Source organism: Pinus tabuliformis, chromosome 7 (genome assembly GCF_031772625.1).
Source record: "Pinus tabuliformis cultivar Carrire ecotype Pingquan chromosome 7, CPIR1, whole genome shotgun sequence".
In the NCBI taxonomy this organism is placed as follows: domain Eukaryota; kingdom Viridiplantae; phylum Streptophyta; class Pinopsida; order Pinales; family Pinaceae; genus Pinus; species Pinus tabuliformis.
Window position 1 is genome coordinate 2081175161 of NC_142293.1, and position 25931 is coordinate 2081201091.

A 25931-nucleotide genomic window follows, 5' to 3' on the forward strand; every position below is an offset into this window, starting at 1 on the left:
GAGGCATCTCAGTAACACAAGACCCGTGGATATGCCAGCTCCAAATGGACTGACTGGCTAGATCCCACCCTTCTCATCTGCCCTTGGAATGCCAATAGACCAAACTCGAGGCATCCCTCCAAGCTGACCAAATACTGTGGAAAGTAAGAAACCTACGGACTTGAAAAAGTTGAGGCAAGAGATAATATCACACTCCTAAGCTAAGTCACACGGTTCATGTTTGAGCTTCTGTTCGACAATGTTTGAATTTTTTGATGAAGTTTGGATGAGGTTTGCTATTAGGTTTGTCAATATACATTTTCTATATATATATAAACTTTAATTACCATAAAATAGTAAGAGATTGAGGTATGGAGTCATGGACATGGAAACTGTGAGGATCGATTACAAGTTTGAGCTGTGGCATGAGGTCATGATATTGAGGTGTGGACTTGGTCAGTGGCCATGAGGTTGGCTGAACCACAATTTTTTTAGGTTTGCTGAATTTCAAAGCTTAAGGTTGAAGTTCAATGAATCTTGTGACATAAATCCAAAGGCTGCCTGAACTTGACCAATGTGTTGAGCAGTTATCAACCAATGCCGAAACCGAATCTGCTGGGAGCATTACCCTCAAAGACGTTACCACTCGCTTTGGGCCACCAGGATATGGCCAAAAATTGTTGTTGTCTTTGGGCATAGCACAAACATCTTGAGGTGCCAACAAAGTTTCCTCTCACCACCATACTTTGATCACAAGTGGGTTCATACTACATAGAATGTGGTCTAATTGCTGAAACTAAGTCCTGTTGGGGAACCAACAAGAAGCATTATAAACATGAGAAGCTTGGAGAATGCACCAGACAACAGTCTAAGTCATTGGGTTTGGTGAACATTATCCTCCAAGTTTGAAAATTGCCAAACTTGATATGGATTAAAACTCATAGATGTAGTTGGGTCCAATAATGAGCATTTCATCTATATAAAGTGGTGATTGCTAAATGTGTTTTTTGCAGAATAGTTGCCAGTATTGAAAGTGTTGCAGTGTAAATGAACACAAATTATCTGCTTTTTTTAATTATATATGATTGAAAAACATGTTGAGTATTAGGAAATAGATAATTGTCTACTTGTTTAACATGAATTTATTGTTATTTTATTTTTCAGGTTTTTGAAGTGTAAAAAATGGTGCAAAAGTGGCGTTTATGCATTGAAGTGTCTTGCTTTCCAAATCCAGGTCGAGCAATTATTAAATTCGTCCTTTACAATATGGCAACAAATCATTTATTTCATGGAAAGAGAGAAGTGCCTGGAATGACGACAAACAATGAGGCATATTACATTGCCCTTGTTGAAGGGTTAAAAGAGGCAAAACAACATGATGTCAATGATATTGAAATCTTCACCAACTCGGAGTTGATATGTAATCAGATGAAAGGCATCTATCGGGTTCGGAAGGACAATTTAAAACCTCTTCATAAGGAAGCAATAAATTGGAGTTGTCAATTTCAACATTTTACCATCAATCACTCTGCAGATATTGAAAAGATGTCCACTGATATAATGTCCAAAGCATTTTTAAGCACATATGTAGATGCCAAATATGACATAGGATCACCATCCACTGCAACAGAAATCATTGATCATCATCAATATAAATCCTCATTGTGCGAATGGGTTGTTGTTATAATTTTTCTGGGGTCTATCATAGCTTGGCTCTTTCACTAAAGAAGAACATATTAATGTTTTATTTTTCCCCAACATACAATGATTACTGTTTTTTGTACGGGAGACAAATTTATGGACAAATGTATTTTGAGAAAAGTCACTGATTCATGGTTTTGTGATTGTCATCAATACATTATGATGTTGTCTGATCCTTCCAAACACCTTCTTAGATCTTTGTTTCTGGAGAGATATTGATATGCTATGTGATTTGTTCATTGGTCGTTGATCAGTGATGAAAGGTTTCTTTACTATGTTTATAAGCACTTTATTCTTAATGACACATATTTCTCTTGAAACTAGTTTCAATTTATTTCTCTTCTAGTTTACATAACTGGCTGGATAGTACCTGTTTTTGGAAGACTTTGAGAGATAGTTCGAAAGTAAAGTTGCATTTTGCCAATTTATCTGTTCAATCTATATGAGTATTTGTTTTTTTAATGTAAATCAAGCATTTCATGGATTTTTTTAGGGTTCAAGACCGTATAACAAGATTTAAAGTCATTATATAATGACAATTAAATTTGAGTAGCAAAGATAGCAATCATTCGTTTTAAACACTAGAAATAAACTCAATTGACCCTCGTGATTACTTGCAAAATCTTATTTCTCAGTTTTATTATTTATAAAATGAAATTAACTGCTTTTACAATGCATGTGATGAGATATTGTACATAAACAAGTGACATACTTGTTCATAAAGGGCACTCATACAATCTTTCTTGTTTATATCTATTGTCCACAAATCAAATCTCGGAATCTCAAGTACCCGAAGTTGCAATATTAGAGTGTAACAGGTTCTCTCAATCAACCTAGATGGTTGAAATCACAGTTTAAAGAAAAAAAATTGTGATATCAACAATTTCAGGTAAGCCAAATTCTAGAGATAGCCTGAAACTTGTTATATTATTTCATATTTAAAAAATAATATAAAATATAAAATAAATTAACATTAATTTAATTTAACCCATGGGCTTAGAAGAGTCCATGATAAAGCTCATTGTTTTAAGGCACTTCTTATGTGAAGATCGCTGATTCCAAATCCTTTTTATGTGAAGATCGTTGGTTCAAAATCCTGTAACTGTAGCTTAAGAAATGAACATAAATTCAACTTAATTCCAAACTCTACATTTCCCCTAATTCTACTCAACTCTGAAATTTCCATTTTTTTAAATTCTGCTCAAATCTAAAGCTTCCATGGTTTTAATCTTCTCCATGTTTAATAAATTAAAAATCAAAATAAATATACTATAATATTAATAAATTAATAACATATTTCATCCATTTCAAAAGATAATGTGCTTCTTTATTCGGATTAACATGCTGAATATGCATTGCATTGATGCCAAGATCATTGAATTTAAACGATGCTATGGTAATTGATGGGAATGAAAAGAAGTATAGCAAACTTCCTAACAAACTTCCAGGATAGCAAACTTCCTAACACAAGCAATCAAACATATATGAAGTATGGTATGAACCTCTTACCTGTGGACATGTTTTTAAACAAAAGATGGAAAAATCAAAATCAAATCTCCAACTACCCACATAAGGCAGAGAGTGATATGTCAGATTAAATTACAATACATTTACTGCAGAAAATTAAATTACAGTACATTTACTACAGAGCAAAAAAAAATCAGAGCAAGGGCAAATAAGTTTCTTAAGCAGCACGGGAATTGGGCAAAAAAGTTTCTTAAAACACCACAAGAACTACCTGAAGAGAGTTGAATTGAGCAATTTTTTTCAGTTAAACTCTCTTGACTTTAATCTAAAAGACCAGCATTAACAGAATCAAGTGCAAAATTGATATTTTAACATATCTTAACTACCAATATTTATAAGAGAAACGGCTTACATATAGATAGCCCAGAAAAATGGTACAAAGCTTTCATTAAAATTGGTGTACCAGGGCTGCAGAATGAAGAGTTACTGGTTTAAGTTTGGTTTGCCTTAGTTTGAACAAAAGAATGAACATGATCACAAATGCATTCTGATCCTAATATCTATATCTTATCTGGAAAAAACTTATAGTTTGAAAACACAGTAGTTGCTTCTTTGAAGGGCACGAAGTTTGTCAACGAGGTGTGGATGAGATGGATGGCTTTGCATTTTATGCAAAGTATGATTATGAACGGCTTCAGAACCAGAGATGCTGTTAGAAAGTACAAGAAAGGAAAAGACACTTGCACAATGGCCTACCATTATAGGCACAAAGTCTATAGGCACTTGGTGATGTCAAACTACTTGGACAATATCTGGGGAACACTTTCAAGTTCAGATATCTTGGAACTACAAAAGGAATCATTTATACCGGTTGCAAATGACACCAGGATTACTACAGTAAGTGTTCTTTATGTGCAGCTTGGATTAGACTTGGCCCCATTTGCCCTTGAGTTTCCAGGTTTATATCTTCCATATGTTAGGATTCTAAGAGAGATCAGACTGGGAAACTCCAACTTTTGACAGTGCAATGAACCTGTTGGTACAAATCCAGCAAGCAACTTGGTATCAACATCTCAATCCCAATGAGCTGCGTGCAGTTTTACTACTTTTACAGTTTATATGTAAAGAAGGAAAGAAACATTGAAGTTCATTAGAAGTTTCAGAGGTTGTTGAAGTTGCAACAAGTGGAGAAACTATTGTGCAATCTGCTGATTGACATATTGTAACTTATAGAACAAGCAGACAGCTCAAGCAAGAAGAGATCCCAGCTAACTTATATAATACCGAGAAGCATGAAAATTTTGCTGATAAGTTTTCCTTAGGCAAAATATTGGTTGGCAATGCTCCTAAACAGGTTCATATCAGTTAAGAATCAAGATCTTCCATAAACTCAGAAAAGGAAAGGTATTAACCTGTCCACTGTTGTTGGGAGATAAATCATCCATCTTCAAACAGAATAAAGGGTGCACTCTGTTTATGTTTACTCAGAAAACTCAGAAGGAACTAATCTGGTTTGAAACTTAAAAGCAAGATCAATCTTGTCATGCCTATATATATATACGTATGCAATGATACTTGAAGCTGACCTCAGATTGGGAGATATTCAATTAAATTTAATAAAAGTTTGGAGCTAGACAGAAGATATATCATAAGTTAATTTAAAATTTATGTGGTTAACCTGTTGGGGGTAATTCTAAAATAAAGAAAATATTGATCCAAACCCTAGAAGAAATTGATATGCGCATGAGATGCTCCATATGTTTGTCTTGATGGTTATGATGTGTGGTTAACAACCTTATTAGAGAATCCATGGATATAGATTCTCGTGGATGCAAAAGAATGGGAGGGGACTATAGATACCCTAATTCTTACTGACTAATTTAGAAATGGCATGAGTTACACAAACTTGAATAGAAATTTTGTTGTCATGTGAAAAAGTCTTTTATATGAAAACTAGTTTCATGTCTTAAGGTGAAGATATTCTTAGATAATAGTGTCACACTTAAGACTAATTGGGGGACATAGTTTGCATAAGTTGGAACAAAAAAATATCATGCAAATGGAACTCTATATATTAGAGAAAATATGAGATTTGACTGATACCAATGATGAATATCAAAAGTGGGATTAATCACCCTAGATGCACAATCCTTTAAAGTTGTGGCAACGTTAGTAATTTTTTCTTATGTTACACTCAAGAAGGCTAAAAACAAATAGTTTATCACTGATAGTTATGATAAGGTGATGTGCCATTATAAACAACAAAGCAATCAATAAAACATAATAGGGGAATGAAAAATAATTGGACTAAAAATTGAATGCATTGATTGTTAACTAATATTTACATCCAATGCATTAACACATAAGAAACAAGACTATAAAAATCTATAGATATTACCTCAAATAGACAATGTGATTATGTGAGGATTGGCTCAACTATAAATATGTTATTGACACAAAAGAATGAGCTATAAAGAATGGTGTATATCAAAGTGATTTTAGAGAATTGTTGTGATATAGTTAGAGAGTTATGGTAGTGATTGATGTCTCTAAAAATTTTACAGCATATTTATATATGAAAACATATGAGCTTCCAGGTTTATATCTTCCATATGTTAGGATTCTAAGAGAGATCAGACTGGGAAACTCCAACTTTTGACAGTGCAATGAACCTGTTGGTACAAATCCAGCAAGCAACTTGGTATCAACATCTCAATCCCAATGAGCTGCGTGCAGTTTTACTACTTTTACAGTTTATATGTAAAGAAGGAAAGAAACATTGAAGTTCATTAGAAGTTTCAGAGGTAGTTGAAGTTGCAACAAGTGGAGAAACTATTGTGCAATCTGCTGATTGACATATTGTAACTTATAGAACAAGCAGACAGCTCAAGCAAGAAGAGATCCCAGCTAACTTATATAATACCGAGAAGCATGACAGTTTTGCTGATAAGTTTTCCTTAGGCAGAATATTGGTTGGCAATGCTCCTAAACAGGTTCATATCAGTTAAGAATCAAGATCTTCCATAAACTCAGAAAAGGAAAGGTATTAACCTGTCCACTGTTGTTGGGAGATAAATCATCCATCTTCAAACAGAATAAAGGGTGCACTCTGTTTATGTTTACTCAGAAAACTCAGAAGGAACTAATCTGGTTTGAAACTTAAAAGCAAGATCAATCTTGTCATGCCTATATATATATACGTATGCAATGATACTTGAAGCTGACCTCAGATTGGGAGATATTCAATTAAATTTAATAAAAGTTTGGAGCTAGACAGAAGATATATCATAAGTTAATTTAAAATTTATGTGGTTAACCTGTTGGGGGTAATTCTAAAATAAAGAAAATATTGATCCAAACCCTAGAAGAAATTGAGCCAATGTCAAGTCAGGGTTGATTTGTCAATAAATTCACATGATGAAAGGTGTAGGAGCAGCATTGTGGTCCATATGTACACACTTAAATGAAAACTTGAGGTTTTGTTGGCATGGTTTATTTATTTGGAAACTAAGCTTTCATTAATCTCTGCTAGGAAAATTCATCAGCACAGTGCTCTCTATTTGGTAAATAAGAACTACCAAGTTGTGAGAAATCTCATATGTAATACAACTAGAAGCTTAAACTTGAAATGCTTTCTCTTAGAGGGTGAAAGCGGGCATTAATCATATGAACACCGTAAATAAAATTAGATTTGTTTTGATCATATAACAGATCTAACATTTCAGATAACATTTCAGAATATATTTGAAGAACAATTTAGATTGATGTCCAAAACACTAATTCATTCCCAAATTGTGGTGTGTATACAACATTGTTACAGCTTAGTCTGCAATATTATACCAATTACGTGAGAAAATACAGAAACATTGCAGTAAAAAGAACCAACAATTCAATTTGTTGAACAATTACAGAGCCATGTGAATTAACTCGACATTCCATGTCAAAGTTCAAAATTTCATGAAACTTCAGGAGAGTAGTGGCATATGATTGAACTTTTACTTTTGCATTGATGAGGGCTCAAACATTCCTCGGTGCTCATCAGGCACCCATATTTTTAATATTGCACTGATGAAGGCTCAAACATTCCTCGGTGCTCATCAGGCACCCATATTTTTAATATTGCACTGATGAAGGCTCAAACTTTCCTCAAATTTTGCACGCACCCATGTTCTCAATGTACCTAGATCCTTCTGAAACAACCCAACATTCCATGTCAAAGCACAAAGTTTCATGAACTTTAAGAGAACAGATTATGTCCATGAACAGATTATGAAAAAGGTATTTTTATAACAACATAACAATGGGAAAACATAAATATACTTATCATATTCTTTGTGCATACCTCATTGATTCCCATTAGAGTTGAAGTCCTTCCATAGATGGTCAGTCATGGTAGAAGATGATGCTTCTCCACTTATTCTATAGTTACCTAGAAAAATGTCCAATGTTATCGCAAAGAAATTTTCTAGAGCATCAAGGTATATGTGCACACACAATGAAAGAGTGTCAAATGTACCTGGCATGGGAGATAAGGTTGGATGGTCTTGCATCTCCCTTTGGTCTTGGGTTATCGCCATGGTTGGGGATTGTTGCATTGCTGTAAAAAATAAACATACCACATGTTAAAGAATAGTGGTGATTAAATACTTAAATCTAAAACCATGACTCTATTCAACACATGAAACTAGCCTGGAACCATAGAGACGACATTATTTGATTGATGACGTCCTCGCTTATTGAGGTATTGAAACTCAAATGATTCATATTCTGATGGATCAACATTTAAATCAATTTCCAAACCATTGTTTTTTCTGCTGCTTCTTCTTTTCTTTGTGGGGCTAAGGAAACTCTTCTTCCTCTTCAAAGATGGATCAAGAGATTCCAATCCAGGTGTGAAGTCAAAATCAGTAACGTGCAAATTATTGGCTTCATCCAACATTTTTTTAAGCATACCAGTCAACTGGATTGTCTTCGCCAAAGTAGTAGGAGGGTTATCTAAAATGAGATGTGTATAGCTAAACAACTCCTCCCTTGCCAAATGAAGTGCCTCGGCATCTGCATCAACAACATTTGTGGCCATAAGAGTAGCATCAACATCTTCATCATGGTTTTGAGGCTCTATATTGATCTCAGGTGGGTCATTGCATATGTTATCCTCTGCATGCTGATGAAGCAATGGATTTGAATTATCCAAGTGGAAATACAACCAATTAACCTTTATGGCATGCTTGCAAATGTTTCCACGGATAGACCATGGACATTCACAGGTTATAAAATCCTTATGATACCAGGTGACAAGGTATTTTTTACTTCGATCTGTCTGACTTCTCACCCAATAGGCACGGGTTATGCTCTCATGAGGACAACAATCAGTATCCATAATTTTTCTTGCTCGTTCCACTGATGATTCTAGCTGCTTTTCTCTCTTATAGTTGTTTATAAATCCTTCTTCTTTTAAGATTTCCTTGAACTGATAACAAGGTTCAACTGTTGTTAGTAGCATATGCAATAACCAATCCATCCTCTGGGCACATTTTTTCCTTCTATCAGATAGAAATGTTGTTTTTAGGTAACAATGGTATGACTCAACATCATTATTGGTCTCCTGATTTGCATGAGGAAACTCCCGACAACCTTTCACCCACATACCTAATTGCAAATAGAACGATGTCAGTCTCACTATATCACCTTTATAAAAGTAAAAAATGCATATAATACGAAAAAATTTTTTACTTACGAATTTTATCTCCAGTGACCCAATTCTTGTTGAAATAGTCTAAGAACTTCTCTTCATCTGCAAACTTGATAAAAAATTGATTGATTGCATCTTCCACTTCATAATTGAGAGTGTGTTTCATGATGAAACCTAACTCACTGAACATCTCTTTGGCTTTTGTGGAACTAGTGGCCAACCGATTGACATTTTTTAACCAAGCCCTCCGTACATGCCAAACGCATAAGATCACATCACAACATGTGATCCTCCTGCCATAGTCAATGCATTTTAGTGTGGTATTTTTAGAAAAAATGCAAGTTTGGTTATGTCATGACAATGTTAAATTTACCTCAAGGCACTGATTTCAGCCAGTGCATCATCAACCATGAAAGCATTGACTTTCCAATCAGGACGGGTTTGGAAACATTTGCGCATGAGATGCTCCAGCCATATTGCAATATCATCTGATTTGTTTTGTGATGCCATGACCCATGCAACAGGCACCCCGCTTTGTTGTTAATCAAATGCCACGAGTGTATACAACTGATACTGTCATTTTCAACATTACATAAATTTAAATACAAATTATTAATCATTTTGAATGTATACAACTTAAATAAATATATTCAATAAATCATTGGCATCTGACTTACCCCATATTTGTTTGTGTTAAATGTTGAATCCATGGCTATTAAGCTATTGTGCGATAGCTTGACCATTGTCTCCAACATCCACTTTGTTTGAATCCCTATTATAAAAGGGACCTCCACACCATTGGGCTTTTGGTAAAAGAAAAAATCTTCCCAATGCTTTTGATACCAAAGGTTTACACTCATTTCATCCTTTTTATGAAGTTGATAATTTCCCTTCGCCAATCTATTATAGATGTTTACAATATCTTTCCTGCATAAGAAGAAATCTCTATCTCGAGCTGCCACATCGATGTCAACATGTCTCTTAATGTGGGTTCTATACACTACATCAATAGGCACTCCCAAAAAGAAACAACTCTCTACATATGCAACAATGTCCCTCGAAAGCTTTGGCCTATGCAAGGCCCTGGTCTCACCTGAAGTGTCACATTGACCATGACAAGCCCAACCTTCCCCATCTTCATGTTCATACATATTGAAAGTTAATATTGCTCTATCAGGCATTTCATGCATAACTTTTACAATAAAGTGGCATTGGCAACCCCTCTTCTGCACAAATGAGGTCCTTCGTTTAGCTGAAAGATTTCCTCTTTTGTCCTCTGAGCCAAATGAACAATGATAACTAAACCACAAATTTAAATTGTTAGTACATACAAAGAAAGATAATTGTGGTTTCAAAATATCTAAACAATATATATTTTAAATACTCACATATCATATTGCAATGCAGCAGTAGATCTTTCTTTTGGTTTCTTTTTTGTTTTTCTTATGAATTTGCATGGAGCAATAGGATTTTCTTCCTCTCCTTTGATAAAGTCAAAAACTCGTCGTAACGGGATTACAGCAACTCGATCAATACCATTGTTTTTTTTATTTATTTCTGTCCAAACCAAGTCTTTACTAGAGAATGCCATTTTTCCTTTGAGGTCTTGCACCTCAAGATCCATGATATATTGCCATTTCTTTCGCTTGCCCATTTTGAACTGATCTGGTCAAACAATATGCAAGAACATCAAAACCAAAATTTCAATCTTAGCAAGTTATCCAACATATATATAAATATAAAACATCTTTTATGCTTTTTTTGAGGTTTAAAATATCAATCACTCAATAATGACAAAAATAAATAGCACAAAAGGATGCAAAAAATTTGGGATGCAAGCATTTCCTTTAAGACGCTTGGCAAACTGTACTCATATTTCTAATTTGATGTATTTGACAATTGGGCGTTGCAGGACGGTTACCGCCATATTGATACTGCAGCAGAATATGGCGTTGAGGAGGAGGTGATGATTATTTGCCTTTAGGCTTCTGTGATTATTGACCAAAAATTGTGGGTTCATTGAATTTTTGAAGACATTGAGTTGCTTCAATGGCCCTGCATGCTTGATTGCTTGGCTGTCTTTTGCAGGTTGGTCATGGACTGAGAGATGCCATGGTTGCAGGCATTGATAGGAAAGATCTGTTTGTGGTATCCAAGCTTTGGTAGGCATCACATTTTACCATTTTATATCTTTTCTACTTCACATTGTAGATTGATTGATCTCCGGGAGTTCAAACTATATGATTAACCAGCCTAGTTTTAAACCAGCAGCCCCCATCTGTGTCTAATGGATTTTTTTTCTCTTTTCTGTTTGGGATTTGGGCAGGTGCACTAATATGTCTCCTGACAAAGTCAGGGCTGCTCTTGACAAGTCTCTCAATGATCTACAGGTTGACTATCTTGATCTTTACCTGGTATGTAATCCTCATGCTTGAGCTGGTGTAATATTGTTTTAATCCATAGATTTATCCTGTCATTTACCTGGTGTGTTTGACCCACTTGGTTTATATATATATATATATATAGGATATCTTATACTTTTGAATCAAAATATTGTGTAGTTAACCAGGGAGTTCATGAAAAAAAAAATCAAAATCTCCTAATCTGAAAACCTTATATATCTTTGTTTCATAGAAACAAAATCAAACTCAAATAAGGAGTGGAGTTTAAGCAGGATTTCCTCTGAACCAATTAAAAATGACCAATTGATTTTATCTTTGTAGAAATTTCATTGACTACAGTCCAAGAGAGGCTCTCTTGACTTGATTTTCTGTTTATTGTATGCTTTTTCAGATCCATTGGCCATTTCACTTGAGAGAAGGGGCAAGTAGGCCTCCCAAGGCTGGTGATGTGTTAGATTTAGACATGGAGGGTGTATGGAGAGAAATGGAAAAACTGGTAGTAGAGAAAAAGGTTCGAGAAATTGGGATATCTAATTTCACAGTGAAAAAGTTGGAATCTCTACTTAACTATGCAACAACTTTGCCTTCTGTGTGCCAGGTACCATAGCATTCCTATTCAAAGTTTGCTTCCATGTTCATATTTTGCAGTCTCTGTCAAATAAAATGGGTGACACCTATACATGATATTTATGCAAAAACTGTGCCACATGCAGGTGGAAATGCATCCTGGCTGGAGAAATGATAAGATTTTGAACGCTTGTAGGAAGCACAAGATCCATGTTACCGTGAGTCAGTGTATTCTATGAATACAAATTAAGTATCATAGGACTCTATCTTCTGGTCCAAAAGAACAAAGTTTAAATGATGCCGTGTCTAAACTCTGTCGTAATTATGATCATAACAATGCAGGCATACTCACCATTGGGATCACAAGGACCCCAAACAAGAGACCTGCTGAATGACCCTACTGTTCAACTGGTGTGTAGTGATCTCTCTTCATTTATATATCGAGTGATATTTATCCTTTCCCTACAATATGCTCAAACAGCTTGGATTTATAGCTCTCTTACCTTTTTATGTTGTGGGGGAAGTTTTGAAACAGTGCATAACTCTGTTTTCAGATCTCTAAAAAAGTGAATAAGACTCCGGGGCAGGTGCTGATAAAGTGGGCTCTTCAGAGAGGAGCAATCACAATTCCAAAGTCTACTAATCCTGGCAGAATAAGGGAGAACATTCAAGTGTTTGGATGGAAACTTCCTGAATTGGATTTCCAGGCTCTGAGTAGCCTTCCAGAGCAGGTATGTATGGTGGTTTTCAGTTAGTTCAGAGTATGTGGGATCTATTACTCTGAAATATTCAGAGTGAGCTACAACGATTGTTTGTGTACCCTTGTGCAGAAAAGGGAGTTGGATGGCTCTGAATTGTTCGTATGTGCCGATGGACCTTACAAATCTGTTGAAGAGCTTTGGGACCATGAATGAGATGGCCATGTATTTGGCAATGGACCTTACAAATCTGTTGAAGAGCCTTGGGACCATGAATGAGATGGCCATGTATTTGGCAATTGTGGGAAAATAAATTTGGCCATGGGTGGGGGAAATTATGAGAAATAATTTTTTCTTTCAATCTTCTGTAATTGAGTTGAGCGTTTTCTATTTTATACTTTCTAACTGAGTTTAGTTATTATCCTTCTATTTGTTCAGACTGTGGATCTATAAAGACTATATAAAAGGCTAACCAAAACTTTCTTTGAATATATCTGGCCAATATACCCAAATTTATGTCTGTCATTTTGTCGTAACAGTTTTGTAATTCGGATATCTTGAAATCGTTACAGTATGTTGTGATTACTGAAACATAAAAGCCCGTGAGTAATTCAGTGACTAAGTCTGACATTCATGCGCATTCAGATAGAAGTTAAATTCAGAGTTTGAAGGATGAACCGAAAACAATGCGTATTCCGAACAAAATAGCATAAAATGTGATCACCAACAAAAACAAAAATGAAGCAGCAATAAAACGCACCATTTCTGGCAGAATTTCATAAGGCTCATGGTTGCTTATTATATTTATATTCCACTGTCTATTAACTTATACGCGGAAAACCAACCTCACTTTCACCTTGTTCCCTTCCTACATCCATTGACGAGCAAATACACCATTCTGTCATTTTGTCGTAACAGTTTTGTAATTCGGATATCTTGAAATCGTTACAGTATGTTGTGTTCTTTCTATTTTCCTAATCGCATTCATTGTTTTATTTGCTCGTGGGAAGCCTTTTAAATGTATGGGGAACAATGAGGTTACAGAGTAAACTGAGAAGCTTATCAAAAATTTTAGCCACCGGAGTCTGCTTCTTCGACCAGCAGATTCGACCACTGAAAATGGACGAAGAAAATGTTGGTGGTTGTGGTTGATTTTATGCAAACGATGGCTATTAGACTCACAAAGCCATTAAGAGTTGTTTACTTCTGCCAATGGTATTACAAAGACACAAATTCAATAATAAAGATTGCGGATCTTACCTGGGTTTGGAATTGCAGAGGTCGGGGCTATTACAGAGCGGAAGAGAAAGGAGTTGCAGAGCTCCGGGGAATTGCAAAGCGGACTTGCGGAGGTCAGGGCAATTAGTTGCAGAGCTCCGGGGAATTGCAGAGCGGACTTGCGGAGGTCAGGGCAATTACAGAGCGGCAAGGAAATTGCGTGAGGGAGCAACCGCGGGACCTCCTCAATTCGAATTGGAGCCATTCCTCTCTGTTCCCGACATTCGAGCTCGTCCCCGATCTGTCAGGGGATGTCAGGATTTACAGCTGCGCCGAATCCATTGTCAGGCTCTGTCAGAATCGCGAGGGAAGGCTGGGCGGCGAAGGAGGGTGGCGGAGCGAGGGGAAGGTGGCGGAGGGCGGAGGGATGGCCGGCAGCCGGAGCCGGACGATTTTCCGGCCGGTGCCGGAAAACGGGCCATTCTTCCGCCCAGCTAGACTATAATTTAAATAAAATATAACATATAATTATAATAATAGTATCAATAATTGATTATATATAATAGGTTATTAAATAATTTATAAATATCTAAATATATTTTAATTTTAAAACAACTTTTATGCAATGATCTTAGTTTATTTATTTATTATTATTATTTTTTTTAATAATGAGATGTATAAGATACAGTTTATTATGTATTTTTGAATTTTAATTTTTTTTTATTTTTTTTTATTAAAATTAAAAATTCTATCTTTATATATATTTTTAATTTTTTAGTGGGAATATTATTTAGGATTAAATTTTACACGGGAATTTTCTACATTTATTTCCATACAAATGTCTCTATTCTCTATGCCATATTATTATTTTTTATTGTCTTTCTAAAGTTAAAAAGGGGAAAATCCAATATTTTTTTTAACATTCCAAAAATGAAGATCATATGGTTGTCAAGTTTTATGTTTAAAAGACTATTCCTTTTCTTTTTTCATAGGATGATTTATAACATTAAGATATATTTTTTTATAAGTGACAACCTATTTAATGATAATGATAATGTTAATTATTAAAAGTAGTCTTTCATACCAATAAATTTATTTAAAATTTTCATGTTTCAACAACATTTAATTTTGAAGACTTTTACAAAAGTCAATATTGACACAAATGTTTGCATTAATGAACAATTAATATTGAATCATCATACTTTAAAAAAATGGCCAAAGTGTTTCTAATATCATTAAACATTGAGGGAATCAAAAGAAAGAGTTGTATTAGAGATATTGAATCAAACTAGCATTTTGGATACAATCATCAAATATTCTATGGTAACCATCATGAAAATAAAATTGTACAAGGAAAAAATACTTTATAGCACAAAAGGATCACATGGTTCCTAGTCTAGTTAGAATATATCTATTCATGTAACATTACCAATCACAGCCAAAATTCACTAAGCCTACATATTACTACCTCAAATTTAAGTAATAAAGTGAACTCATTTACCTTCTAGTACTTGATCTTCAAAGTTAGCATTTCATCCAATTTCTTAACAATATACGAGATTGGTACAATAGGGATTATCCCTAATGGAAGAAGACATAACACAAAACCGCCCTCTCACCCCCATAATCACATAACCACAAATCTAAATAAATGGTAGAGACCTTATAGATTCCATAATCATATAGGTCCTCCAACTACTTATCCTCATATTGCACATAATCACAAAATAAATGGTAGATACCTTATAGATTCCATAATCATATAGGTCCTCCAACTACTTACCCTCCTATCGCAGGCATTGAGATGTTAGAGGGAATTGAGAGATGTTAGAGAGAATTGAGATAGCAAGATAGCCACTTTGGCTTGGTGTTCATTCTTGAAGGAAATAATAGAATACAAAGAATTTACTAGAATGATAATGGATTTCTCACAAAAGTTCACACAAATATTTGATAACCCTACTTGTAATAATGAACTAATTTAAAAGATGTGGGATTTGCAACTAAAGCTCTCAAATCTACTTAAATCACCTAGAGAAATATAGATGATAATGGATTTCTCCACAAAAGTTCACACAAATATTTGATAACCCTACTTGTAATAATGAACTAATTTAAAAGATGTGGGATTTCCCACTAAAGCTCTCAAATCTACTTGAATCACCTAGAGAAATTTAGATCTTCCTAAAAGCAGTCAAATCAAATCATATTTGCTTAAATCAATTCAAGAAAACATGAAGTTGTACTAGATAACACACATTTGCTAGAATCTTATTTCACATAAAACCTATGTTGATACAAAGCTAACTACAAACTCCAAAATGAAGACTCCTTGTTAATTCTTAACAAAAATTATAAGATCAATGATATGAAAGAGAAGATTTTCCAAAACAATAACTAAAACTTTTAAAGCCAATTCATCACCTATAAATCCTTCATCGCTAAATGCACGTAAAATAAAAATAGAAACGTGTATCCCTCTTCAATTTCTCTAATAATATCACCTTAAGATTAGAATAATGTAACAATAAAATTCCTTTTCTCCCATCTCTAGAATATAGTAACACATTGAGAGCAAGGTAGTTGAGTTCTATAGAGAAAAATGACAATTGTAATTTTGTAAATCCTTTACACCATACTAATCCTTCCTCCTTGAGACACTTACACCTTATTGAGAAACTTACGCCTTATCACAAGATATTTTAATAGTTACTTTTCTCTCTCTATAATTGTTTAGATTTTATTTAATGTATCAAGATTTTTTTGGATATGTATTAATAAATTGTAAAGAAAAAACATAAACACAAAACAACTAAAGTAAACCAAAACATACAATTAAATAAATTTAAATTATATATTTTTCAATGTTAAACAACACCTTTTATAATTCACATATATCTAAAAAGACTAATTAATATAGAAAATAAATATAATGTTTATTTCTACATAAAATAAAAATAATATATATTAACATTTCTATTAATTTCATGCATTTTAAAATTTAAATACTTTTAATTACAACGATTTTAAATTACTTAAATAGATATTTGAATATGTCATATTCACACTCATAGATTCAAAAGTTTAAACAAAATTTTAAACATAAAATGACTTTGCAAATAACAAAAAGGCAAGCAATAGTAACCTTTAGCCTTCCAGCAATACGATACATCTAAATAATTAGTCATGCATTTAATTGATAAAAATTATATAAATTAACATTTATATTAAATTCATGCCTTTTTAAATTTAAATAGTTTTAATTACAACAATTTTAAGAACATTTTTAAATTACTTAAATAAATATTCAAATGTTTCATATTCACACTTATATTCAAATGTTTCATATTCACACTAAAGAGATTCAAAAGTTTTAACAAAATTCTAAACATAAAATGACTCTACAAATAATAAAAATCTAAATGACAATATCCCCTAGGCGTCGTGCAATATAGTGTATCTAAATAATGAGTCATACATTTAATTAATGAGTCTTTGTCACTTATATTTGAAGTTAATATAAGGGGTAAATGATTTCATATCATTTTTGTCCACAATATTTCGTGATCATGTATTAATTGTATTAATTAAAATTAGAACATTGTTGGTAATCTTTGTTATTGAAGTTGGGAAGTTCGTTATTTTGTTATCTTATAATAGAATTATCCCATATTATATATAAATAATAACTCATTCCGTCAAACTAAAAGAGAATGTTATATTGAAATTACTCTCCATTTTAGTATTTTCAAAGTATGAGTACATGGGAGTACATGGATATAATATTATGACAAAAAGAAGTTGTTCCAACCTAAAAACATAACAAGTTTGAAAAGGAATAATATTAACCTTCACATTTGAGATATATAATTCTCACCTTCACATGTTTGTATTTATTTCATTGTTTCCTGTAGCAGTTGTATCAAGCTCATCAACAATTTTTTTCCTTATTGAACCATGTGTTAATGGAGGAAACTGTGCAGAGCTAGATGATGTATATGAGCGCTTATGAGTGACCATCCTCTCTAAGAAATCTCTTTCATGTCGCAGTGTATGTCCAAATCCATCTTGCACTTGTCGGAAATATGGAGCATGATGGTCCAACCCTAAAGTGGTTGATGTCAATGATGTTTTGAACTCATTTGTGACATCTTCCATGCATTCTCTAATATTGGAAAAATATTGGAAAAAGATCCTACATTTTATTCAAAAATTAAAAGCAAATTATAGATGAGAGATTGAGCCATAAACAAACTCTACATGTCATGGATGTAAAACTTATTTTCGAAACATGGAGAGTGTTTTCCAAATAGAGACACAATACATATTCTAGATAATTTCTCAAAATAGGAAATACACAACTTATTCAAAACATATACAAAAGGTGCTAAAGGAAATGGTAATTTTATTACAAGTGCATATTTTATAAGGATATGCAAGAAAAAATTCAACAATGTATGTATTCCTAAGAAGCCAAGGATGAGGGGTTTATAGTACTACTTGTGCTTCTCTTAAATGAAAAAGGGATAAATGTGAAAGGGTAGAAAGATGTATGCATTTACAACATTATTGGTTATAATTTAATAGTTTTTAAATATAAAAGTTTGTGTGTGTGGGGATTCCATTGTCAAAGTACTTCAAGAGCATTGCAATCAACAATCAAGAGAAAGGAATAAAATGTAAAGGAATATGAAGAAGTTTTATGATATTCCACATAAATATTTAGGTTTGATAATTGATGGTATAGACCAAAAGAAAATACTTCTATTACATTTTTTCCACATGCCAAAAAATTCACAAGAGGCTAATTTTATTCAATTTGATTTGGTTGGTTGTATGGATTTTAATGAGAAAATGTATCCAAGGAATTAATTCACAACTCAAAATATTCATAATGGTGCAAATATTTCCATCACCATAATTCATCATCTCCTAGCTCATTGGTCTAGTAATATTCCTTGAGTTAGCTATATATATAGCCATGAAAACAAAAATCAAATTATATTTGGATATCTAAGCATTCTTATTGAATTAAAAATATTTCAAATGGTAAAAGTTGGTTTCTTTCTTGTTGACACACTCATGACCATATTGATCAAATATTCAATTGTTTTTCCATAACATTGAGGAGAAAGAATTTTGGGAGCTTGTCATCATTAATCAAATATATTAAAAAAGCATACATTCCATAATTTATTTGTCACGTAGTGGAAGAAACTATTGGCATGTGAAGATTGGTTTTGCGATCGCATGGTGAAAGAATTAAGGGGAATGACAATTATATAGGGCAAGAATTATTCAATTATTGCATAATGGAAGTCTTCATTAGGATTAATATTTTTGAAGTTCATTCTATATCATCCAATATTTGCATCAAATTTATTTTTATTACAATTAGTTGTCAAAATCCATAATGCACTATGTCATAAGAGAGATGTAGATTATTATAAATACTTAGAAGAAATTTAAAAACTCCATTAAAGATACATATGAATGCTTTGATGTCATTGATTATGTTTGGTGAGACCCTTTTTTCAACGATCAAAGTGACATAATTTCAAGCTCAAGAAATGGAGATACATTTATGAAGACTCCATTTATTTGTCCACAAAATATGTCAAATGAATATTAGAAAAGAAACATTGTTTAAAAACAACAATATCAAGCTATTATTGAGTCTTCACAAGATTTTAAAGATGGTTGTATGATTACAATGTTAGCATAGGGAGATCCACATGGTTATACATTTTGGGTTACCAATGTTATAAAGGTCATTAAAGAAACTTAGGATGTTACAACTGTTGAAGTACATTGGTATGCAATAGATAGACAACCATTCAAGGATGTGTACAAGCTAAAGATGGCAGTTGAGAAAACAATCAATAGAAAGAGAAAAAGAAAGGGTCCAAATATAAATAATCATTGAATTGAGCTAATAAATTAGAGGATGTTTATAGTCATTTGTAACTTCAATTTGACAAGGAATGGAACTCTTTGCTTCAAAACCATAGAGATTATAAAGAGGTTGCTACCACAAGATATAGTGGAAAAATGGGAATCTGTTGAACCCAATCATAGACCTAGAAGCCTTTTGACATATGCAATGTTGGGAATACATGTATTATATGGATCATTGTTATAATAGAAAAGAATACAGTTCATCTACATTTTCATCTAGTCATTCATATTCAGATGATGTAGATTCTTATGGTGTAGTGGAATCTATGAGTCAATTTGAATAATTGTATAAAAAAATTGTTTAATTTTGATCAATATGATGTTTGCATAATAACTTGATTTTTTTTTTTTTACTTGCATATGATCTTACATGAAGTTATGAACCATTTCTATGTTTATTGGGTTATATGTTTTAATTATGAATAATTAATTTGTTTTGAATATCAACAATGCAAGAATAACTTTGAGAAATCATTTATGTTTCACTCAATGTATTAGTATTGTGATTTTGATTAAAAGTAAAAAACATATTTGTAAATAATGTTAAATTTATAAATTATACGACAATATTATCATGACATTATGTATTTATGATTTTCTAGACCACAATTAGAATTTTTTTTGCAATTTTAATACCCTATTGAAAAGGGAGTGCTTCAATTTGATAGTTGATTTTTAATTTTTGGTTGCAATGAGTCAAATTTTCTTAGGTTATGATTTTAAATGAGGTCTAATTTTAACCTAATAAAAAAAAGTATTCACTTTAATTTTTTTTTTTTTTTTTTTTGGTATTGATGGCCATTTTTTTAGAAAAAAAGATATGATGAGGCTTTGAATCTAGGCTTTAAGGAATCCTGATGATGAACCATAGTGGATGGTTCAAAATGTCGATTGTCCTAATGATGAACCACAACTGATGGTTCAAAATGTTGACCCCAAAAATACTGATGTGATTGATCCGAAAGAGTCATTTCTTAAACATTATGAATCAGAGAAGCTTGAATTCAAAAATCCCTACTTTTATTAAATTGGATATCCTGTGGATGTCATGGATGAATATGGGCCCTCCAGTTTTTAAGATTTCTACGTGGTAGCCTTCAATGTGACTAGCTTTCCTTTTGTAAAACCAATTAACCTGAAATTCTAACTCTTTTATAGAAAAAATTCCTTTTTGTAAAAAGGATTTAAATATTTTCTATGACATCAGGGATTCATAAAGATTTTTAAAGTAGAAATTCTAACCCCTTAAGACAATCATATTGTTATAGACCATTTTGTCGCACTTGTCGCATGTGTCACACTTTCTCTATTTTGTCGCACTTGGGTTACTTGGAATACTTGAGTTATACTGATTTTTGGACCTAATGGCCTATAAACTAGGTTAATCATCATCCTTTATCATCTTGCAATCATCTCCCACAAAGCTTTAATCATTCTCTTTCTGGCAGTACAATACAAACTAGAAACCAAGGTCAAAATCCTTGATTCTAGGGCCAGTGCAAGTACCATCATTATGCCCCTGCGCCCCAGAGTAGCTTCAAAACTGAGAAAAAGTGCTGCTAGCTCAGTCTTGCAGTTACTGCAGGTGTGTTGGTTCTGGATTTTCGGGAAACGAGATATTTTATATTGAAGATTCCACTTATAGAATCTTCTGAAGCATTTTCAACCATTTACTATCAATATGACCTCAAAATCCTATGATCATGGGATTACCTTAATCTCTTAAGATGATTTCCCACCTTTCATGGATCTCAAGCCTAGATTGGTAAACTCAAAACTACCATTTCATCTTATAAATTTTCCCTCTTAAAAGAGCTCAGGGTTGGCTTTGAAGGATCTTACTTGCATCCTTACGCTGCTGGATTGAGCTTAAATACATATCACTTATGCTCTTTGAGTGGATGATTGGATATTTCCTTGAGACAAAGGAAGGAGTACATTAGCTTGGGGAGACATCTACAATTCATTGATCACTGGATTGTAACTTCTCCTAATCCATTTAATGCAAAGTTCTCTTGTTTCCTTATACATTTGTACCATATATGATTACAAATGTATTTCAATGTTTATGATTCATTGAATGAAGGAATTAACATAGATCTATTTGTCTTGCTTGTGTTGTAGGTGTAGATCGAAACAGTTGGAGTGGGAGCAAAAGAGTTCAAGTGAGGAGAAAGAGACTTCGAAATCGAAGTAATTCTTCCTTATTTTTCATGTTAATTTCTCTAAAGGAATACAAGTGTGCTTTCCCCCTTTTTGTTACTAGGCTAGCCACTAGGTCTAGGGTGTTTTCCTTTGTCCACAGAAGAGAATTTTCTGTATAGCACATATTATTGTTTTTACTTTTACTAATTAGAAGTTTCATTTATAATTTCTTAGAATCATGTTAAATAAGTGCAAAGGCTTTCTTTGGTTTCTATTTATATCATATCTTTTTTTTTTCATTTTAATTTGGGATTTGCATCTATTTATTTTGTCATATTTTAAGGACTCATTAAAAACATTCCTAATGGTGTTTCTAGCAATCTTGCACTCTTATGACAATAAGTGTTACTCATTCTATTTTATTCTTGACATAACATCTCAATAGAGAACTTGTTAATGGAAGTAGAGAGGGCGGTTGTAAAATTCCAATATAGGTCTTTAATATTGTCCTTATTTAATAGGATATTTAATTCACTATTTAAATCCTTTAAAAAAAATAGATTTATGTTTGTAGACTATCAAGTGCATTTTACTATCTTAATTCTATTCAATGGATACTTTATTACTATAATTATATTCATTGGGGATTTTGTGCATAGTAAAGGAATTGGTATTCAAGGTCTATAACCAAAGTTTGACTCATGGTTGTTTAGGGTGTCAAATGTTAATATTTCTTTGTATTTAGGATATAAGAATATCATTATGACATAATCTATGACACATGTCAAGATACAACTCATCCAATTGGATTTGTGCCTTTATTAGACCATTGTAGATTATTAGATTTCAAAATATACAAAACTTTATTGGCTCAATAGCAAAAAAACTCTCAACCATGTATTTGGAGTTTCTTTTATATATGCTAGCTATAACAAAATATTCATCGAGCCATAGAGAATTAGTATTGGAATGATTGTCTAAAATAATGGCTTGACTAATTGTTTAATCATTAAAGTCTTCTAGCAATAAGATATCACCTTCATTTCTCATACTATAAATATCTTGTTCTAAGGCATTATAAGGATCATTTTTATCTAGATTGTTTCCTTATTAAAAATAGAATTAATAGGTGCAAAATAATATATTTTTATATAATATTCTTTATCATTAATATTTGAAATCCCCATCCAAAGCCTAATGCGATGAAAATTGTTTTTATTTTTTATTTTTTATGTAACAAGTTATGTCTTCAATCTCTCTATGGTAGGATCTCTCATTCAATAGTTGGCACAACATAAATATTTCTACTTTAGGAACCTTAGATTTATCATGGTCCTAAATTTCATAAGAGAATTTCACTCTAAGATTGCTTTTATATTCCTAATTGTTTGGCATTTTGAACTTCCCTATTTCTTTTACCTTTTAAACTTACTCCCTTAATTTAATTTGGTCTTCATTGATTGGACTTCTATAAATATGCCTAAAGGTTTAGAGAGCATGCCATATTTATAGATTTTAGAACTTACCTTAATACAAAATTTGTGCTAACTTATTCTCATTTTTTTTTCAAAACAAAAATTATAAATTATAAAGTTCAAATTATTTTTTGTTGTACATTCCATCTTTAATGAATTATCTCCAAACTATTTAAAATAAAATTGTAATTTAACTTTTGTTCTAATTCTTTAATTATATTTCTCATATTAAATTTATAAATTATTAATCTCTCTTTCTCTTTCAAATTATTTAAGAGTAGCACATCCATGTAAATTATATGGTTGGCAAACACTATATGTGTCAATCAACGCTTATTACAAGATACATTTCACATTGCTAAAATTGAAAAAAGTCATGAAAACTAACTAAATTTTAACTTTACTTTAAACTATTATTATAAAATAATAAAAAAAATTAATATACAAGTTTAAAAAAAAATATCATATGGAAATTTATCCACTTAATCATGAAAATTCTTAATTTGTAAATAAAATTTGTTATAATATCATGGACCAATAAAAATTATGAATAATTAAATTAAAATTTTAAAAACCTTATTTATTAGATAATTAAATTGTTTTTTAATTGTTTAATTTTTTTTTTCTAAATTATTAATTTCTCTACTATAAATAAATTTTATATTCTGAGATTTTAAATTTTTATTATTTATTTTATTTTTTTTTAACATGGGTGGGACTCTTTGCAAATCGATTCCAAACACCAAAACTCCATAGGCCCGATTTGGTGATGAAACTGCTTTTTTATTGCTTGTATCTTCCTACACTACGGCGTATGGATGACGCCTTGAGAGATTTGAACACGGGTGGGACTCTTTGACCGGAGTTGGTGATGTGACTTTCTTTTTTATTGCTTGTATCTTCCTACACTACAGGCGTATGGGTGACGCGTCTAGCTTGTATCTTCCTACACTACGGGCATATGGGTGACGCCTCCAGAGATTTGAACACGGGTGGGACTCTTTGCAAATCGATTCCAAACACCAAAACTCCAGAGGCCGGAGTTGGTGATGGGACTTGCTTTTTTATTGCTTGTATCTTCCTACACTACGAGCGTATGGGTGATGCCTCCAGAGATTTGAACACGGGTGGGACTCTTTGCAAATCGATTCCAAACACCAAAACTCCAAAGGCCAGAGTTGGTGATGGGACTTGCTTTTTTATTGCTTTTATCTTCCTACACTACATGGGTATGGGTGACGCCTCCATAGATTTGAACACGGGTGGGTGAGACTCTTTGCAAATCGATTCCAAACACCAAAACTAAATATCAAATATTATTTTATATTTTATTCGAAAAAAATAATAATTAAATGAGAATTTTTAAACATTGATACAAAAGTAAAAGATTTTAAAATTTATTAAAACATACATTGCCAATATAAACCACAGTAAAATTAATGATAATATAAGAGTAAACGGAAGTCCAATGCTGACCTAAGACACACTTACGTTCACATCATGCTCGATTGAAACTCTAAACGCTTAAGCAGTTCACAATAACCCATGGTTACCCAATAATCCCCAACACTTGCATCACATGCAAATTCAGTTCTTGAGTTTGAGCTGTAAATGCTCTGTATAGTTGGGGATGCTCCTTGCTGGTCATTTCTCAGGGAGCAACAATTTCTGCTTCCTTTGAAAATAACAAAAATAAGGCTATAGACAACCTGTTCCTTTTCGATCCACCCTGCCTTGAACCACTGGGTGCTTAGCTGCGATATTTGCCGTTACTCCATATTTCATATCTGCCATTCACATTTAAGTTAACTATTGTTTGAAATGCAATTGTCTATAATGCGACTTTTTGGAAGCTTTTCTGGTGGGTTTTTCCAGTCAAAATCCGACAGCAATTTATTGGAATCGCAAGTTTGATAGCTAGTTTCTGCACAATCAAAACGTCCCAGGGGTTCTTTAGGGTGCTGAATCCAAATATGCAGTTAAAAAACCATTTTAACTGCAACAAAACAAGATTTAACCTCAATTTCTTCCACGGGATTCCGTCACCAGAATCTCCAAAAAGTCACATTATAGACAACTCCGTTTGAAATTCCCTTACAACCCAATTCTAATCGATATTTAAATCAATATTTGTTTGAATATTCCCCTACAACCCAATTCTAATAGCTTGCCCAAAAAAAAAATATTCTCACCTGTAAAGAGTTATCAATATTAACAACAAATATCTAGGAATGGCCTCGATATCAACTCACTCTCCTTCCTTTGTTCGGAACTGGAGGCCACCCACATCATCTTGGTGGAGAATGGTAAGGCAGCCTAGTATGATAGAGAATGGTAAGGAAACCTAGTATGAGCTTTGTAGAAAATCTCCTCAGCAGATCCTGCTTCAGGGTTTCTATTACAATACCATTCATGCGTAGAAACTTGTCTGTTGAAGTTGTAATTTCACTTGCGCGTCATCAAAACCACCAGTATCTTCCCCACACCACCATTCGCAAAAGGTTGCATTTGTCAGAGGGCCTCCGAACACCCCGACCAAATGACACGCGTCCAGTGTACGTCTCCAAAACTGCCCATCTCCCGGGTGGTAAACTTCGTTTGGTTTGTGCGACTAAAGCAAGCGATATGC

The 25931-nt window shown here is 32.9% G+C and overlaps 1 protein-coding gene across 1 annotated transcript; it reads left to right on the forward strand.

Moving 5' to 3' along the window:
- The first annotated feature begins 3801 nt into the window (after window positions 1–3801).
- On the forward strand, window positions 3802–12732 carry LOC149256876 (aldose reductase-like). The gene is made up of 9 exons (XM_089455498.1): window positions 3802–4044; window positions 10752–10802; window positions 10928–11001; window positions 11166–11253; window positions 11633–11839; window positions 11955–12026; window positions 12151–12219; window positions 12363–12539; window positions 12639–12732. The coding sequence occupies exons 1-9, from the start codon at window positions 3802–3804 to the stop codon at window positions 12720–12722; spliced, it is 1065 nt and encodes a 354-aa protein (XP_089311624.1). The 3' UTR covers window positions 12723–12732.
- The last annotated feature ends 13199 nt before the right edge of the window (window positions 12733–25931 follow it).

Excerpts from the sequence above, each read along its gene's own strand:
- LOC149256876 (XM_089455498.1), top strand. The coding sequence starts at position 3,802 with ATGGCTTTGCATTTTATGCAAAGTATGATTATGAACGGCTTCAGAACC. Across the intron at positions 11,840-11,954 it reads CTTTGCCTTCTGTGTGCCAG|GTGGAAATGCATCCTGGCTG; the intron begins GTACCATAGCAT and ends TGCCACATGCAG. Across the intron at positions 12,540-12,638 it reads TGAGTAGCCTTCCAGAGCAG|AAAAGGGAGTTGGATGGCTC; the intron begins GTATGTATGGTG and ends ACCCTTGTGCAG.